The 18436-nt window shown below is 43.9% G+C and overlaps 1 protein-coding gene across 2 annotated transcripts in view; it reads left to right on the top strand.

Moving 5' to 3' along the window:
- LOC112252833 (membrane-associated ring finger (C3HC4) 5) overlaps positions 1–15666 on the top strand; it is a 47885-nt gene extending 32219 nt beyond the window's left edge. The window contains exons 3-6 of one of the 2 annotated variants that reach the window (XM_042323479.1): positions 9135–9265; positions 9378–9561; positions 10199–10365; positions 14850–15666. In XM_042323479.1, coding sequence (XP_042179413.1) covers positions 9135–9265; positions 9378–9561; positions 10199–10365; positions 14850–14987 — 620 coding nt within the window. In that variant the 3' untranslated portion in view covers positions 14988–15666. Of the gene's footprint in view, positions 1–9134; positions 9266–9377; positions 9580–10198; positions 10366–14849 lie in introns of both variants that reach the window. The other variant, XM_024424486.2, reaches the window with a different exon arrangement.
- Positions 15667–18436: the final 2770 nt, after the last annotated feature.

The following is an 18436-nucleotide window of genomic DNA, read 5'->3' as shown; positions in this document are numbered from 1 at the left end:
AAACGTTAGCTTTTTTACATGGCACATATTGCACTTTTACTTTCTTCTCCAACACTGTTTTTGCATTATTTAAACCAAATTGAACATGTTTCATTATTTGAGGCTAAATTGATTTTATTGATGTATAATACTAAGTTAAAATAAGTGTTCATTCAGTATTGTTGTAATTGTCATTATTACAAATAAAGGGAAAAAAAATCGGCCGAATTTTTATTTTTTTTATTTTTATTTTTTTTGGTCCTCCAATAATCGGGATCGGCGTTGAAAAATCATAATCAGTCAACCTCTACTATAGGCCCAATACATTATCGCCACATTGGCTTTGCTTGAATTGTCCTGCCAGTGAGTGCAATGTTGTTCGGCACATTTTCTTAATTTACAGAATTGTAAAATGTATTAAATCGTTTTTTCCCTCAATCTACAAACACTACCCCATAGTGACAAAGCAAATGTATTAAAAATAAAAACATATCACATTTACATAAGTTCAGACCCTTTACTCAATACTTCGTTGAAGCACCTTTGGCAGCATTTACAGCCTTGAGTCTCTTTGGGTATGACGCTACCAACTTGGCACACCTGTATTTGGGGAGTTTCTCCCATTATTCTCTGTCAGGTTGGATGGGCAGCATCGCTGCCCAGTTATTTTCAGGTCTCTCATGTGTTGTCTTGGCTGTGTGCTTAGGTTCATTGTTCTGTCAGAAGGTGAACCTTCTCCCCAGTCTGAGTTCCTGAGCGCACTGGAGCAGGTTTTCATCAAGGACCTCTCTGTACTTTGCTCCATCATTGTTAAATGGAAGAAGTTTGGAACCATCAAAGCTCTTCCTAAAGCTGGCTGCCTGGCCAAACTGAGCAATTGGGGGAGAAGGGCCTTGGTCAGGGAGATGACCCAGAACACAATGGTCTCTGACAGAGCTCCAGGGTTCCTCTGTGGAGATGGTTGTCTCTGCAGCACTCCACCAATCAGGGCTTTCTGGTAGTGGCCAGATGGAAAACACTCTTCAGTAAAAGGCACATGAAAGCCCGCTTGGAGTTTGCCAAAAGGCACCTAAAGACTCTCAGACCATAAGAAACCAGATTCTCTGGTCTGACGAAACCAAGATTGAACTCTTTGGCTTGAATGCCAAGTGTCATGTCTAGCACCAAACCCTACAAAACATGGCACCAAACCCTATGGTGAAGCATGGTGGTGGAAACAAAATGCTGTGGGGATGTTTTTCAGCAGCAAGGACAGCGAGACTACCGTAATTTCCGGACTATACGCCGCTACTTTTTTCCCACGCTTTGAACCTCGCGGTTTATACAATGACGTGGCTAATTTATGGATTTTTCCCCGCTTTCACAAGATTCATGCCGCCAAAAAACTGAGCACCGTCACATAATGTGACGTAAATCGAGCACGCTCAAACTTCCCATCATTCTGATTACTGTAGTCATTTTGTCACCCTCATCATGGCAAAGACACGGAGAAATGCATATGATGCAGCTTTCAAGTTGAAGGCGATCGATCTGGCTGTTGGAAAAGGAAATGGCGCTGCTGACAGCGTGGAGCATTGTCAAAAAATCCACTACCATCAACGGGTTTCGAAAGGCTGGACTCCTCCGTGTTGAAGAGGGCAGCGATCCAACATCGGATGAAGCAATTCTGAGGCTATTCAACTCCGACACCGAAGGAGATGACTTCAGTGGTTTCAGTGCACAGGAGGAGGAAGATGGTGACCAATGACTTTCTTGGTAGGCTACTGTTTACTGCTATTTTTTAAAATTTTGTTACAAGCCGTGTTTCGTTTAAAAGCCTATTTATTTTTGTTACAAGTCATGTTTCGTTTAAAGGCTGTGTAAAGTTCATTTGTTTCAATGTACCGGTAGGCACCTGCAGCTTAGACATGTGCGGCTTATTTATGTACAAAATACATTTTTTATTTTTTATTCAGTGGGTGCGGTTTAAATTCAGGTGCGCTTAATAGTCCAGAAATTACGGTAGTCAGGATCGAGGCGAAGATGAATGGAGAAAAGTACAAAACCTACTCCAGAGTGCTCAGGACCCCAGACTGGAGAACAATGATCCTAAGCACATAGCCAAGACAATGCAGGAGTTGCTTCGGGACAAGTCTCTGAATGTCTGTGAGTGGCCCCGCCAGAGCCCGGACTTGAACCCGATCGAACATCTTTGGAGAGACATGAAAATAGCTGTGCAGCGACGCTCCCCATACATCCTGACAGAGCTTGAGAGGATCTGCAGAGAAGAATGGGAGAAACTCTCCAAATAAAGGTGTGCCAAGCTTGTATTGTCATACCCAAGAAGACATGAGTGCTGAGTAAAGAATCTGAATACTTGTGTAAATGTAATAATTCTTTTTTTTATCATACATTTGCAAAAATGCCTTAACTTGACTTTGCTTTGTCATTATGGGGTGTTGTGTGTAGATTGAAGGGGGAAAAACACATTTTAAATCAATTTTAGAATAAGGCTGTAACCTAACAAAATGTGGACAATTCAATGGGTTTGAATATTTGCGATGGCTGTGTGTGTATGTTTACAAACTCAGTAAAATAAGATAATAAGAAATGCCCCTTTTTCAGGATCCTGTCTTTCAAAGATAATTCGTAAAAATCCAAATAACTTCACAGATCTTCATTGTGAAGGGTTTAAACACTGTTTCCCATGTTTGTTCAATGAACCATAAATAATTAACGAACATGCATCTGTGGAATGGTCATTTAAGACACTAACATCTTAAAGGTGGTAGTCAATTAAAGTTGGTTATGAAAACTTAGGAAACTAGAGGCCTTTCTATTGACTTTGAAAAACGCCAAAAGAAAGATGCCCAGGGTCCCTGCTCATCTGCGTGAACGTGCCTTAGGCATGCTGCAAGAAGGCATGAGGATTGGAGATATGGCCAGGGCAATAAATTGCAATGTCTGTACAACACCTGCACAGGATCAGTTACACCAGGAACGCACAATCCCTCCATCAGTGCTCAGACTGTCCGCAATAGCCTGAGAGAGGCTGGACTGAGGGCTTGTAGGCCTGTTGTAAAGGTAGGTCCTCACCAGACATCACCGGCAACAACGTCGCCTATGGGCACAAACCCACCGTTGCTGGACCAGACAGGACTGGCAAAGTTCTCTTCACTGACAAGTCACGGTTTTGTCTCACCAGGGGTGATGGTCGGATTCCCGTTTATCGTCGAAGGAATGTGCGTTACACTGAGGCCTGTACTCTGGATTGGGATTGAGGTGGAGGGTCCGTCATGGTCTGGGGCGGTGTATCACAGCATCACCGGACTGAGCTTGTTGTCATTGCAGGCAATCTCAACACTTCCTGCAGGCTCATCTTGACCTGACCCTCCAGCATGACAATGCCATTAGCCATTATTGCTCGTTCTGTGAGTGATTTCCTGCAAGACAGGAATGTCAGTGTTCTGCCATGGCCAGCAAAGAGCCCGGATATCTATCCAATTGAGCACGTCTGGGACCTGTTGGATCGGAGGGTGAGGGCTAGGGCCATTCCCCCCCAGAAATGTCTGGGAACTTGCAGGTGCCTTGGTGGAAGAGAACTGGCAAATCTGGTGCAGTCCATGAGGAGGAGATGCACTGCAGCTGGTGGCCACACCAGATACTGACTTGATTTTGACCCTCCCTTGTTCAGGGACACATTATTCAATGTCTGTTAGTCACATGTCTGTGGAACCTTTTCAGTATGTCTCAGTTGTTGAATCTTATGTTCATACAAATATTTACAGATTTTAAGTTTGCTGAAAATAAACACAGTTGACAGTGAGGATGTTGTTGAGTGATATACACTGCTCAAAAAAATTAAGGGATCACTTAAACAACACAATGTAACTCCAAGTCCATCACACTTCTGTGAAATCAAACTGTCCACTTAGGAAGCAACACTGGTTGACAATACATTTCACATGCTGTTGTGCAAATGGAATAGACAACAGGTGGAATTTATAGGCAATTAGCAAGACAGCCCCAATAAAGGAGTGGTTCTGCAGGTGGTGACCACAGACCACTTCTCAGTTCGTATGCTTCCTGGCTGATGTTTTGGTCACTTGAATGCTGGCAGTGCATTCACTCTAGTGGTAGCATGAGACGGAGTCTACAACCCACACAAGTGGCTCAGGTAGTGCTGCTCATCCAGGATGGCACATCAAGGCGAGCTGTGGCAAGAAGGTTTGCTGTGTCTGTCAGCGTAGTGTCCAGAGCATGGAGGCACTACCAGGAGACAGGCCAGTACATCAGGAGACGTGGAGGAGGCCGTAGGAGGGCAACAACCCAGCAGCAGGACCGCTACCTCCACCTTTGTGCAAGGAGGAGCAGGAGGAGCACTGCCAGAGCCCTGCAAAATGACCTCCAGCAGGCCACAAATGGGTCTGCTCAAACGGTCAGAAACAGACTCCATGAGGGTGGTATGAGGGCCCAACGTCCACAGGTGGGGGTTGTGCTTACAGCCCAACACCGTGCAGGACGTTTTGGCATTTGCCAGAGAACACAAAGATTGGCAAATTCGCCACTGGCGCCCTGTGCTCTTCACAGATGAAAGCAGGTTCACACTGAGCACGTGACAGTCTGGAGACGCCGTGGAGAGCGTCCTGCTGCCTGCATCCTCCAGCATGACTGGTTTGGCGGTGAGTCAGTCATGGTGTGGGGTGGCATTTCTTTGGGGGGGGCCGCACAGCCCTCCATGTGCTCGCCAGAGGTAGCCTGACTGCCATTAGGTACCGAGATGAGATCCTCAGACCCCTTGTGAGACCATATGCTGGTGCGGTTGGCCCTGGGTTCCTCCTAAATGCAAGACAATGCTAGACCTCATGTGGCTGGAGTGTGTCAGCAGTTCCTGCAAGAGGAAGGCATTGACGCTATGGACTGGCCCGCCCGTTCCCCGGACCTGAATCCAATCGAGCACATCTGGGACATCATGTCTCGCTCCATCCACAGACTGTCCAGGAGTTGGCGGATGCTTTAGTCCAGGTCTGGGAGGAGATCCCTCAGGAGGTCATACAGGCACGTGGAGGCCACATACACTACTGAGCCTCATTTTAACTTGTTTTAACCTCTTGATTCTAGCCATCCGGGATCGTGAATACAGCCTCAAGCTCATTACCATAACACAACGTTAACTATTCATGAAAATGAAATTAATATGCTAGCTCTCAAGCTTAGCCTTTTGTTAACAACACTGTCATCTCAGATTTTCAAAATATGCTTCTCAACCATAGCAAAACAAGCATTTGTGTAACAGCTAGCGTAGCTAACAGCTAGCGTAGCATTTAGCCTTAGCATCAGCAGGCAACATTTTTACAAAAAACAGAAAAGCATTCAAATAAATAATTTACCTTTGAAGAACTTCGGATGTTTTCAATGAGGAGACTCTCAGTTAGATAACAAATGCTCAGTTTTTCCAAAAAGATTATTTGTTTAGGAGAAATCGCTCCGTTTGGTGCGTCACGTTTAGCTAGCACCAAAAATGAAAATTCAGTCATCAAAACGTCAAACTTTTTCCAAATTAACTCCATAATATCGACTGAAACATGGTAAACGTTGTTTAGAATCAATCCTCAAGGTGTTTTTCACATATCTCTTCATGATATATCATTCGTGGAATCCTCCTCTCTCCTCTCAATCACTGGATGACTGCGTGCAGCTTGTAGATTACGCACCAATTTAGACAAAGGACACCGGGCGGACCCCTGGTAAATGTAGTCTCTTATGGCCAATCTTCCAATGATATGCCTACAAATACGTCACAATGCTGCAGACACCTTGGAGAAACGATAGAAAGGGCAGGCTCATTCCCGGCGCATTCACAGCCATATAAGGAGACAATGGAAAACAGAGCTTCAAAAATTCTGCCCATTTCCTGGTTGAAGTTTCATCTTGGTTTCGCCTGTAGCATGAGTTCTGTGGCACTCACAGATAATATCTTTGCAGTTTTGGAAATCTTAGTGTTTTCTTTCCAAAGCTGCCAATTATATGCATAGTTGAGCATCTTTTCGTGACAAAATATTGCGCTTAAAACGGGCACGTTTTTTTATCCATAAATTAAAAGAGCGCCCCCTATATCCAAGAAGTTAAGGACATTACATCAAAGTTGGATCAGCCTGTAGTGTGGTTTTCCACTTTAATTTTGAGTGTGACTCCAAATCCAGACCTCCATGGGTTGATTAAATTTGATTTCCATTGATAATTTTTGTGTGATTTTGTTGTTAGCACATTCAACTATGTAAAGAAAAAAGTATTTAATAAGAATATTTCTTTCATTCAGATCTAGGATGTGTTTTAGTGTTCCCTTTATTTTTTTGAGCAGTGTATATCACACACACAATTATTTGTATTTTTTGGGTGGACGGACATTTTACAGTGTAAACTTAAAACGACCATGTGTGTGTGTGTGTGTGTATGTGTATATGTATATATATATGTATGTATGTATATATATATATATCGATGAGGACAATCCTTCACATCAAAGAGACCTGATGTCCTGGACCCCTCTCTCCCTTTAGTGTCCTCCACTGGTCTCCTGTAAAGCAGGTTGCCTCCCGTCTATGTAGATATTGAATGATTTCCCCTGATTGCTCTGGAATGTGAGAGAGGAGGATGAAAAAGGTTAGATGGAGGTCATAGCTATTACTTGACTGTCTAAGGGGTCATATGGGGGTAGGCTACTATATATGACAGAGTGGCTGCCTAATCTGATCTTGGACACAGGCCTCTTCCCATAGCATTGATTCAGGCCTGTTCTTATAACAGTTAGAGCCAGGTTCACACACATGGTCTCCCTCTAACACTGTGAAGGTGTTCCACAGCCATGGTAAAAATGGCAGCCTTCAGCTAAATAACAATCCATTTCTCTCCTCTGCCTAATCCTCTTTTGCTACACATTCCAGCGCAAATGTTTTCCAGTCAAACCCAATACTTCAAATGCTTTTGCTCTGAACACAACAGGAATGCTGAGTAAAGGAAGCTCATTCTTTTGAGCGTTTCCACGTTGCTGAAATCACATTACTCATTGTACTTTAATAATGTCTCACAACGGTGTGTCTTTCTTTGGTTTATTCTGTGTGCTTTCCCTCACTATTGAAGTTACCTTACTTGTTGAATATCTCACGATTGTGGACTATGTGCGTGCCTACATGTATCTACACTACATGGTCAAAGGTATGGTGGACACCCCTTCACATTAGTGGACTCTGCGATTTCACACCCGTTGCTGACAGGTGTATAAAATCGAGCACAGATCCATGCAATCTCCATAGACGAACACTGGCAGTATAATGGCCTTACTGAAGAGCTCAGTGACTTTCAATGTGGCATCGTCCATAGGATGCCACCTTTCCAAATTCCTGCCTTGCTAGAGCTGCCCCCGTCAACCGTAACTGCTATTGTTGTGAAGTGGAAACTTCTTGGAGCAACACCGGCTCAGTCGGGAAGTGGACACAGAACGGGACCACAAAGTGCTGAAGCCTGTAAAAATCGTCTTTCCTCGATTGCAACACTCACTACAAAGTTCCTAACTGCTTCTGGAAGCAACGTCAGCACAATAACTTTTCGTCAGGAGCTTCATTTCATGGGTTTCCATGGCTGAGCAGCCACATACAAGCCTAAGATCACCATGTGCAATGCCAAGTGTTGGCTGGAGGGGTGTAAAGCTCGCCGCCATTGGACTCTGGAGCAGTGGAAACGCGTTGTCTGGAGCGATGAATCACGCTTCACCATCTGGCTGTCTGACGGACAAATCTGGATTTGGCGGATGCCAGGAGAACGCTACCTGCCCTAATGCATAGTGCCTCCTGTAAAGTTTGGTGGAGGAGGAATAATGGTGTGAGGCTGTTTTTCATGGTTTAGGCTAGGCATCTTTAGTTCCAGTGAAGGGAAATCTTAATCGTACAGCATACATTCTAGATTATTCTATGCTTCCCACTTTGGCAACAGTTTCCTGTTTCAACATGAAAATGCCCCCATGCACAAAGCAAGGTCCATACAGAAATGGTGTGGAAGAACTTGACTGGCCTGCACAGAGCCCTGGCCTCAACCCCATCGAACACCATTGTGAAAAATTGGAAGGCCAACTGCCAGCCAGGCCTAATTGCCCAACATCAGTGCCCGAGCTCACTAATACTCTTGTGGCTGAATGGAAGCAAGTCCCAGCAGCAGTGTTCCAACATCTAGTGGAAAGCCTTCCCAGAGTGGAGGCTGTTATAGCAGCAAAGGGCAGCAAACTCCATATTAATGCCCCATGACATTTGGAATGAGATGTTGGCCGAGCAGGAGATGTTGGACGATACTTTTGACCATGTAGCGTATGTGTTTTTCCTCATTACTGAAGACATCACTTTCTCATTTGTACTTCAAGTAGGGCTACGTTCATTGTACTTAGGACACGGGTTAGTGTCTGCGAGTAGGGTGGATGGTGTATACCACAAGTGTCAAATTCATTCCACAGAGGGTCGAGTGTTTGCACTCCTCCCTGGTACTTGATTGATGAATTAAGGCGCTCTCCTCACCTGGTTGTCTCGGTCAGTGGCGGCCAAATTGGGGCGCGCGAGGGTGCATTTTCAAAATTGGGTAGTGCGTCAGTTTTCCACCAGTCATGTCAGTCATTACATACCTTTTTAGAGAGCTTATTATAACTTGTTAGAAACATTCAGATCAGCTAAAGTTATTTTGTTTTTTTTAGGCCATAGATTTTATTGTAATGTTTTGTTTGAAGCTATCAAATATCACACGAATACACATGAGACATGGCACAATGTATAGAATTGCAAGAAAATGAGCTTTAAAACAGTGAATGTTCTCTGCACCCCTTGACTAAATGTGTAGACTTGCAGGAAATGAGCTTTAAACCTGCAAAATGTTCTCTCTGCCAACAAAGAAGTGTGTGAACAGTGCATGTGCCCATAGAAATGTACGTGCGTGTTTGGGGGGGGGATTGAAGTTGGGCCGGAGTGTAAACATTTGGGATTCCCTAGTCTAGGTCTTAATTGAAAGAAAAAAACAGCAGACAATAGGGCATCCATGGAATGACTGACACCCCCACTAAGCATTCTACAGTACCACCAGGAATCTTATGAACCCTGTTTTTACAATCGGTAACACACTATCTTTCTGTATCCCTCCAGGGCCGGTGGTGTATGTGCTAGACCTGGCGGACCGGCTAATCTCCAAGGCCTGTCCCTTCACCGCCGCTGGCATCATGGTGGGCTCCATTTACTGGACCGCTGTCACCTACGGGGCCGTCACTGTCATGCAGGTGACACCATAAAAATAAAATGCGCGCGCGCGCACACACACGGCTGTGTTTTATTAACAGACTACGGCAGACTACTGCTTGACCATGGTGTCCCCTCTGTCCCTGTGCCCAGGTGGTGGGGCATAAGGAGGGCCTGGACGTGATGGAGCGGGCAGACCCCCTGTTCCTGCTCATCGGCCTGCCCACCATCCCCGTCATGCTGATCCTGGGGAAGATGATCCGTTGGGAGGACTACGTGCTGCGCTTCTGGAGGAAGTACTCCAACAAGCTGCAGATCCTCAACAGCATCTTCCCAGGTCAGAAAGGACACATTGGTAGGGATGCCCACCGTTCCGCAACACCAGTGTTATACTAAAATGGGTGGAGTTCAGCTTATTCATTGTCTGTGTCTGTATGATGAAGAGTGGGTGATAAAGATCTTGATAGATGATGCTACCTGTGTTAAAGACTAAACAAATTTTGTGCACAACATTGAGCTTTTTGTGCGCATGATAAATGTCTGATCATTTATTTTGTGTGAACACTGTGGCTTTCCCAGGGTGTGCGCAGTGTTTGTTGGGGATAAAAGAGTACTACGAGGTGGTCCGTCCGTTGGGGCTGGTGGTGGTGGTGGGTAGGTCCAGTAGAGGGGGGGGGGTTCCCACTGATCTCATCAAGGTAGTGATTGGTGCGGGGAGAAACCCGACAACCTTTTCTCTCTCCAGGCTCAGCTTGCTGGGCAAAAGCACTCCTCTACCCCCAGTCGGCTGCCCGAACTAGAGATACCAACTCAAACTGGTACAGGCTGATGCATATACTCATCACTTGATGAATGTGCTTTTGTGTGTATTGTGCGGCATATCTAGCTTTGTGAAGATGTATTGGCAAAACATCAACACCCACAATGCACCAAACCCCATCCTTACCCTGCCCCCTCCTCTCGGTCTCTCTCAGGGATTGGGTGTCCAGTGCCTCGTATCCCGGCAGAGGCCAGCCCCCTGGCAGACCACGTGTCAGCCACTAGAATCCTATGTGGCGCTCTGGTCTTTCCCACCATCGCCACCATCGTAGGCAAACTCATGTTCAGCAGCGTCAACTCCAACCTGCAGAGGACCATCCTGGTGGGTAACAAAAACAAACATGTGTGTCATGTCAGTCATACACAAAGAGACTGTGGGCCTGGGTTTTGGTCATTGTAGTTCTCCTATTTAGTGATTGCAGGGTTTTTGCAATGGCTATACAGTGCATTCGTAAATTATTCAGACCTCTTGCTTTTTTCCCACATTTTGTTACGTTACAGCCTTTTTCAAAAATTGATTAAATAAAACATTGTCCTCATCAATCTACACACAATACCCCATAATGACCAAGCGAAAACAGGTAATTTTTTTCCTTCTCACATTTATAAAAAAAACAAATGCCTTATTTACATAAGTATTCAGACACTTTGCTATTGAGCTCCGGTGCATTCTGTTTCCATTGATAATCCTTCAATGGAGTCCACTTGTTGTAAATTCAATTGATTGGACATGATTTGGAAAAGCACACACCTGTCTATATAAGGTCCCACAGTTGGCAGTGCATGTCAGAGAAAGAAAACAAGCCATGAGGTCGAAGGAATTGTCCGTAGAGCTCAGAGACAGGATTGTGTTGAGGCACAGATCTGGGGAAGGTTACCAAAACATTTCTACAGCATTGAAGGTCCCCAAGAACACTGCCCCCCATCATTCTTAAATGGAAGAAATTTGGAACCCCCAAGACTTTTCCTAGAGCTGGCCGCCTGGCCAAACTGAGCAATCGGGGGAGAAGGGCCTTGGTCATGGAGGTGACCAAGAGAACCCTATGGTCAGTCTGACAGAGCTCCAGAGTTCCTCTGTGGAGATGGGAGAACCTTCCAGAAGGACAACCATCTCTGCAGCACTCCACCAATCAGGGCATTATGGTAGAGTGGCCATACCATGAGAATCAAAATTCTCTCGTCTGATGAAACCAAGATTGAACACTTTGGCTTGAATGCCAAGTGTCATGTCTGAAAGAAACCTGGCACCATCCCTACGTTGAAGCATGATGGTGGCAGCATCATGCTGTGGAGGATGTTTTTCAGTGGCAGGGACTGGGAGACTAGTCAGGATTGAGGGAAAGATTAATGGAGCAAAGTACAGCTAGACCCTTGATGAAAACCTGCTCCAGAGCACTCAGGACCTCAGACTGGGGCCCTAAGCACACAGCCAAGACAACGCAGGAGTGGCTTCGGGACAAGTCTCAATGTCCTTGAGTGGCCCAGCCAGAGCCCGGACTTGAACCCGATCGAACATCTCTGGGGTTTCTCCTAGTCTTTCCAAAAACAGGTATTCCTAGCTTGTAGCGTCATACCCAAGAAGACTCGAGGCTGTAATCGCTGCCAAAGGAGCTTCAACAAAGTACTGAGTAATGGGTCTGAACACTTATGTAAATGTGATATTTTGACAAACCTGTTTTTGCTTTGTCATTATGGGTTATTGTGTGTAGATTGATGAGGGGGGAAAAACATTTGAATCCATTTTTTAATAAGGCTGTAACATAACAAAATGTGGAAAAAGTCAAGGGGTCTGAATACTTTCCGAATGCACTGTACCTATACTATCTCCTCCCTCCTTCTGGCCCATTCTGAGGTAACTATTCCACAGCCAAGGGGAACTCCCCTACTTTTATTCTAGAACTCATGATTTTAGACCAGGGGTCTTCAACCTTTTCTTGCTGAGGGACCCCCTCCAATGCAAACCGGTGAGACAGGGACCCCCATCATACGTTAGCAAAAAAAATTTTTTCCCACATCTTATCACGTGAATGGTAATGGCAAGGAGAAGTAATCAACATTTTAAAATTAATAGATTTGGCAGATGTCTCCACATTATAATTGGAAGAGGAAGTGTGAACTCTAACACAGCCTATTAACTAGAAAGGTAACTCCAAACTAGAGGTTGACCGATTTATGATTTTTCAACGCCGATACCGATTTATTGGAGGACCAATAAAGCCGATGCCGATTAATCAGCCTATTGTTTTATTTGTAATAATGACAATTACAACAATACTGAATATAATACATCAAAATCAATTTAGCATCAAATAAATAATTAAACATGTTCAATTTGGTTTAAATAATGCAAAAACAAAGTGTTGGAGAAGAAAGTAAAAGTGCAATATGTACCATGTAAGAAAGCGAATGTTTAAATTCCTTGCTCAGAACATGAGAACATATGAAAGCTGGTGGTTCCTTTTAACATGAGTCTTCAATATTCCCAGGTAAGAAGTTTTATGTTGTAGCTATTATAGGAATTATAGGACTATTTCCCTCTATACCATTTGTATTTCATTAACCTTTTGACTATTGGATGTTCTTATATGCACTTTAGTATTGCCAGTGTAACAGTATAGCTTCCGTCCCTCTCCTCGCTCCTACCTGGGATCGAACAAGAAACGCATCGACAACAGCCACCCTCGAAGCAGCGTTACCCATGCAGAGCAAGAGGAATAACTACTCCAAGTCTCAGAGCGAGTGACGTTTGAAACGCTATTAGCGGTGCGCACACCGCTAACTAGCTAGCCATTTCACATTGGTTACACCAGCCTAATCTCGGGAGTTGATAGGCTTGAAGTCACAAACAGCGCAATGATTGACACACAACGAAGAGCTGCTGGCAAAATGCAGGAAAGTGCTGTTTGAATGCATGCTTACGAGCCTGCGGCTGCCTACCACTGCTCAGTCAGATACTCGTATGCTCAGTCAGATTATATGCAACGCAGGACACGCTAGATAAACTAGTAATATCATCAACCATGTGTAGTTAACTAGTGATTTATGATTGATTGTTTTTATAAAAATAAGTTTACTGCTAGCTAGCAACTTACCTTGGCTTACTGCATTCGCGTAACAGGCAGTCTCCTTGGAGTGCAATGAGAGGCAGGTGGTTATAGCATTGGACTAGTTACTGTAAGGTTGCAACAATCTTGCAAACTTACCGTTAACGAGACCGATCCCCCGACATGGTGAAAATCTGTCGTTCTGACCCTGAACGAGGCAGTTAACCCACCGTTCCTAGGCCGTCATTGAAAATAAGAATGTGTTCTTAACTGATTTGCCTAGTTAAATAAAGGTGTAAAAAAATTGGCCAAATCGGTGTCCAAAAATACAGATTTCCGATTGAAAACTTGAAATCGTCCCTATTTAATCGGCCATTCCGATTAATCGGTCGACCTCTACTCCAAACACATTCTTGCTAAGAGCAGCTGTTTAGTTTGTTAAACAAAGGTTAGCCATGTGTTGGCAAAAATGTATGTCCAAGTCATGAAAGCTTACCAGCAGCCAGCGGGAATTGCCACACTGATAGCCTATCCACGGGTGCTTTTTCAAAGTTGAATTGCCTCCAATGAGTGTAATTTGCGAGAAATGAAATGAAGTTGACATCATTAGAAATTATATTCTCCTCTTCTACTGTAGGTATGTAATTCAAAATGTGTTTATTCTGTTGCTAGCAATATTCATACCAAAAATAATGTTTTATATACACTGAATAGAAATATGAATGGGTCCAACATGTAAAGTGTTGGTCCCATGTTTCATGAGTTGAAATTTTAAAAATCCCAGAAATGTTGTGCATAAATGTGTTTACATCCCTGTTAGTGAGAATTTATCCTTTTCCATCCACCTGACATGTGTGACATATCAAGGAGCACGATCATTACATAGGTGCACCTTGTGCTAGAGACAGTAAAAGGCCACTCTAAAATGTTCATTTTTGTCACACAACACAATGCCACAGATGTCTCACGTTTTGAGGGAGTGTGCAATTGACCGCAGGAATGACCACCAGAGCTGTTGCCAGATAATTGAATGTTAATTTCTCTAATCTGCCTCCAATGTCGTTTTAGAGAATTTTGCAGTACGTCCAACCGGCCTCACAACCGCAGACCACGTGTAACCACACCAGCCCAGGACTTCCACATCCGGCTTTTTCCCCTTGTGGGATCGTCTGGGGGTGCTGAGGAGTATTTCTGTCTGTAATAAAGCCCTTTTGAGGTGTGGGGGAAAACCCAATCTGATTGGCTGGCCCTGGCTCCCCAAATCCCACCAATGGCTGTGAAATCCATGGATTAGGGCCTAATTCATTTCAATTGACTGATTTCCTTATATGATATGTAAACTCAGTAAAATATTTTAATGTTGTGTTTTATATTTTTGCGGACCCTCTGCAGCACCCCCAGTTGAATACCCTTGTTTTAGACACACACACCTGAGTGCGCTTCCAGCCAGGTAACCAAAGTGGCAGGGCTTGTCTGTTATATGACCTGCGCTTCCCCTTCTGGACATTCTGTCTCCTCTGCCCCACACAGACCCTCACAATCAGGTTCCCTTTAACCCTCTAAGGTCGATGTCTGCACCCCCGCAGAAATCTAATTAGCATAAATTCAACCCAAAAAATGCCAGTTTAAGCTAGAGATGTATCTCAATCCGCCTATGTCGCACTTCCGCATCTGTGGTGAAAGGTGAGAGCTAGAGCGGTGTTTGTCAGACCAAGACTCCATCCCTCACCCTGACCTTTTGTTCTTTGTGTCCTGTCTGCAGGGTGGGATTGCGTTTGTGGCCGTCAAGGGAGCGTTTAAGGTGTACTTCAAACAGCAGCAGTACCAGAGGCAAGCCCACCGCAAGATCCTCAACTTCCCAGAGGCAGAGGAAGCCTGGACAGACAGACAGACACACTGACACAAAGGGGGAGTGGGTGGAGCAGAACAGTGAACTCTGAGCAGGAACACTGTCGGACAGACACAGGGATCATTGCTGCCCCCTACCTCTTGTACCCCTCCGAGCAGCCTCGCCTCACATTCTGTTTCTGCTCTCTGCGGAGTCATTGTCCTATGCTGCTGACATTTGTGCTGTATGACTATCGCCATGATCTATTGCGTTTTTAAAACACGTAGACTAATACAGACATGCGCGGATGTAGACACACACTCATGCATATTGCACACAGGAATGTGACTTGTTTTTGTGACTGCCGCACTGCAGTAGTTTTTTTTTACATAACCAGTGCTTGCTTATTTTAAGATAAATCTGGGACAGGTGTAAATTATTAGGCAGGAAAGTTTTAGAAATAATTTTGGAAATTGTTTGCCAATGTGAAGGGTTTAATGAGGAATATTGCTTTCCTGTGTTTTCAGGGAAATAAGAATAAACTCTTTATCACTAAGAGATTTATTTGAAGGAACATCTTGCCTGCTGCTCTCTTCAGACATTGCCACTCATGTTTCCATTGTTGAAAATGCATAGTCATCATTCATCTATTTTAGAAGCATAGTATGAACCTCATGAAAGTGAGTCTGTACATATTTAATCTATTCTGCAATTGCTGTATCGGATTAAACCTTTGAAGGTTGTTTTTTTACTCGTATGCCTCAAGTGTTCCCATTAATTCTATTTTTAGTTATTTGTAAGGGATTTCTTTTCCCCAAGCATCTATAACCCTACAGGTCACTTTTTTTTTCTTATGAAATACCCAGTCAGTGCACAGATGTCTTCTACTCATGGGATGAGAGCGAATTCAATGTGCAAGCGGCTCATATAGACCTGACGCATGCTGTCTACTGAATGAAGACGTGATTGACTCATCTTTTAACCCAAATCACAATACGCCACAATTCCGTGCTAAAACCAGATTTGTTTCTTTGTGTGCATTTGCCTAAAGGCAGTCACAGAATGGGTTAAAATTACAACTATAGTTGTAGAACCAGTATAAAAGGTGGTCTAAGCTGCTGCCTCCAGATCACATACACCATGGGTTTGAATCTGGTCCACTGCTATTTGTAGCAACTCTCCATCTTTAGTTTTATTTAATTTTTATTTAACCAGGTAGGCTAGTTGAGAACAAGTTCCATTTGCAACTGCGACCTGGCCAAGATAAAGCATAGCAGTGTGAACAGACAGTTGGCGTAAACAATTAAGTCAATAACACAGTAGAAAGAAAAAAAAGTCTATATACATTGTGTGCAAAAAGCATGAGGTAGGCGAATAATTACAATTTTGCAGATTAACACTGGAGTGATAAATGATCAGATGGTCATGTACAGGTAGAGATATTGGTGTGCAAAAGAGCAGAAAAGTAAAATAAAAACAGTATGGGGATGAGGTAGGTAAAATTGGGTGGGCTATTTACCTATAGACCATGTACAGCTGCAGCGATCGGTTAGCTGCTCAGATAGCAGATGTTTGAAGTTGGTGAGGGAGAAAAGTCTCCAACTTCAGCGATTTTTGCAATTCGTTCCAGTCACAGGCAGCAGAGAACTGGAACGAAAGGCGGCCAAATGAGGTGTTGGCTTTAGGGATGATCGGTAAGATGCTACGGGTGGGTGTTGCCATCGTGACCAGTGAACTGAGATAAGGTGGAGCTTTACCTAGCATGGACTTGTAGATGACCTGGAGTCAGTGGGTCTGGCAACGAATATGTAGCGAGGGCCAGCCGACTAGAGCATACAGGTCGCAGTGGTGGGTGGTATAAGGTGCTTTAGTAACAAAACAGATGGCACTGTGATAAACTGCATCCAGTTTGCTGAGTAGAGTATTAGAAGCTATTTTGTAGATGACATCGCCGAAGTCGAGGATCGGTAAGTTTGGCGGCGTGAGTGAAGGAGGCTTTGTTGCGGAATAGAAAGCCGATTCTAGATTTGATTTTAGATTGGAGATGTTTGATATGAGTCTGGAAGGAGAGTTTACAGTAGCCAGACACCGAGGTACTTATAGATGTCCACATATTCTAGGTCGGAACCATCCAGGGTGGTGATTCTAGTCGGGCATGCGGGTGCAGGCAGCGAACGGTTGAAAAGCATGCATTTGGTTTTACTCGCGTTTAAGAGCAGTTGGAGGCCACGGAAGGAGTGTATGGCATTGAAGCTTGTTTGGAGGTTAGATAGCAACGGGGTCCAAGGACGGGGCGGAAGTATACAGAATCTATCTTGTCCAATAAACAAAAAATGTGAGTGGAACTGCCCCACTCCTTAAATCTAATGGTGTGAAAAGGCATGCTATAAACCAACCACTAGAATATTAATTTAGCATGGTAGATAGATATAATCTCTGGTCAGCTCAGCTTTTACAATCACTGTAAAGAAAATGTATTGTGACTTAAGTTGAATTTATAGTTTCATGGTAGATTATAAATGTATTTTTTCTAACCTTGAAGTGGATGTGTTGAGTCTATTCTAAGGTCCAGATGCACACTGTAGGACAGATTCAATCCAAATTCCTTAGACATGAACAAGGGGCTACTATGGCTGTAAAACAGCTTGAATGAACCACATTTCATAGCATATTGCTGAAAGATTACACTTTCGGTTGATGTATAGTATGCTCTTCGGAGGCAGCTATATCTGGGATACAAATCCAGCGTTGACATATTTCAATAACAGACAACTATTTGTTCCAGTATACAGTGATTTATTAGATAAACACAGGAGAAAATTTAAGACTTAAGCACTCCTGCATTACTGAGCCCTGAACATGTCTGCAATAACTCAACCAGCCAATTTACAGCAGTGTCCACTGACCGTCTCACTGAACCGCCTTCCATTTGATCAGGCTGGTATTCAGTAGGGCACAGCGTAGCAAAACATTTTGCAACAAAATCAAAACAAGCATTTGTCAGACAAGTTCAGGTAGTCCCTCTGTTTGGTGCCTAATGAATGCAACCCAGTATAGCAAAATTAACCTGCACAGTTATTCCCATTTTCGAGTGTATACGGATTACTTATGGAAACTGAGGGAAAACTGCTTGGTTTCCCCCTAAATACATTAGCAAGCAATGACTACTGGTTGCAAGAGACTGTTATTCCTACCAAAGGAACACAGCCTGCAGGTCAGTTATTGGTCCCTACCATTGTAAGGTAAGCACTGAACAAACCAGTGGAATTCAAGGGAATGTTCAGTATATGTCAGTATACAGCTGTACTTCCTTTAGAAAAAAGTTTGAACATAAATCCATAAGAAATGTCAGTTTCTACCTTGTGGTAAAACACATTACGTTAACCTTAGTTGATATGTAGGCCTGAGAACATATGGGAGACATTTGCTGTATCAAAGAGTGGTTGACGCCAGCAGTGGTTTGACTTGGCAAGGCTTGTTAACACCTGAGAGACTAGGCCATGGTATAGAGACAGACATGG

Source organism: Oncorhynchus tshawytscha, linkage group LG06 (genome assembly GCF_018296145.1).
Source record: "Oncorhynchus tshawytscha isolate Ot180627B linkage group LG06, Otsh_v2.0, whole genome shotgun sequence".
Lineage (NCBI taxonomy): Eukaryota > Metazoa > Chordata > Actinopteri > Salmoniformes > Salmonidae > Oncorhynchus > Oncorhynchus tshawytscha.
This window is presented reverse-complemented; position numbering and strand designations above follow the sequence as displayed.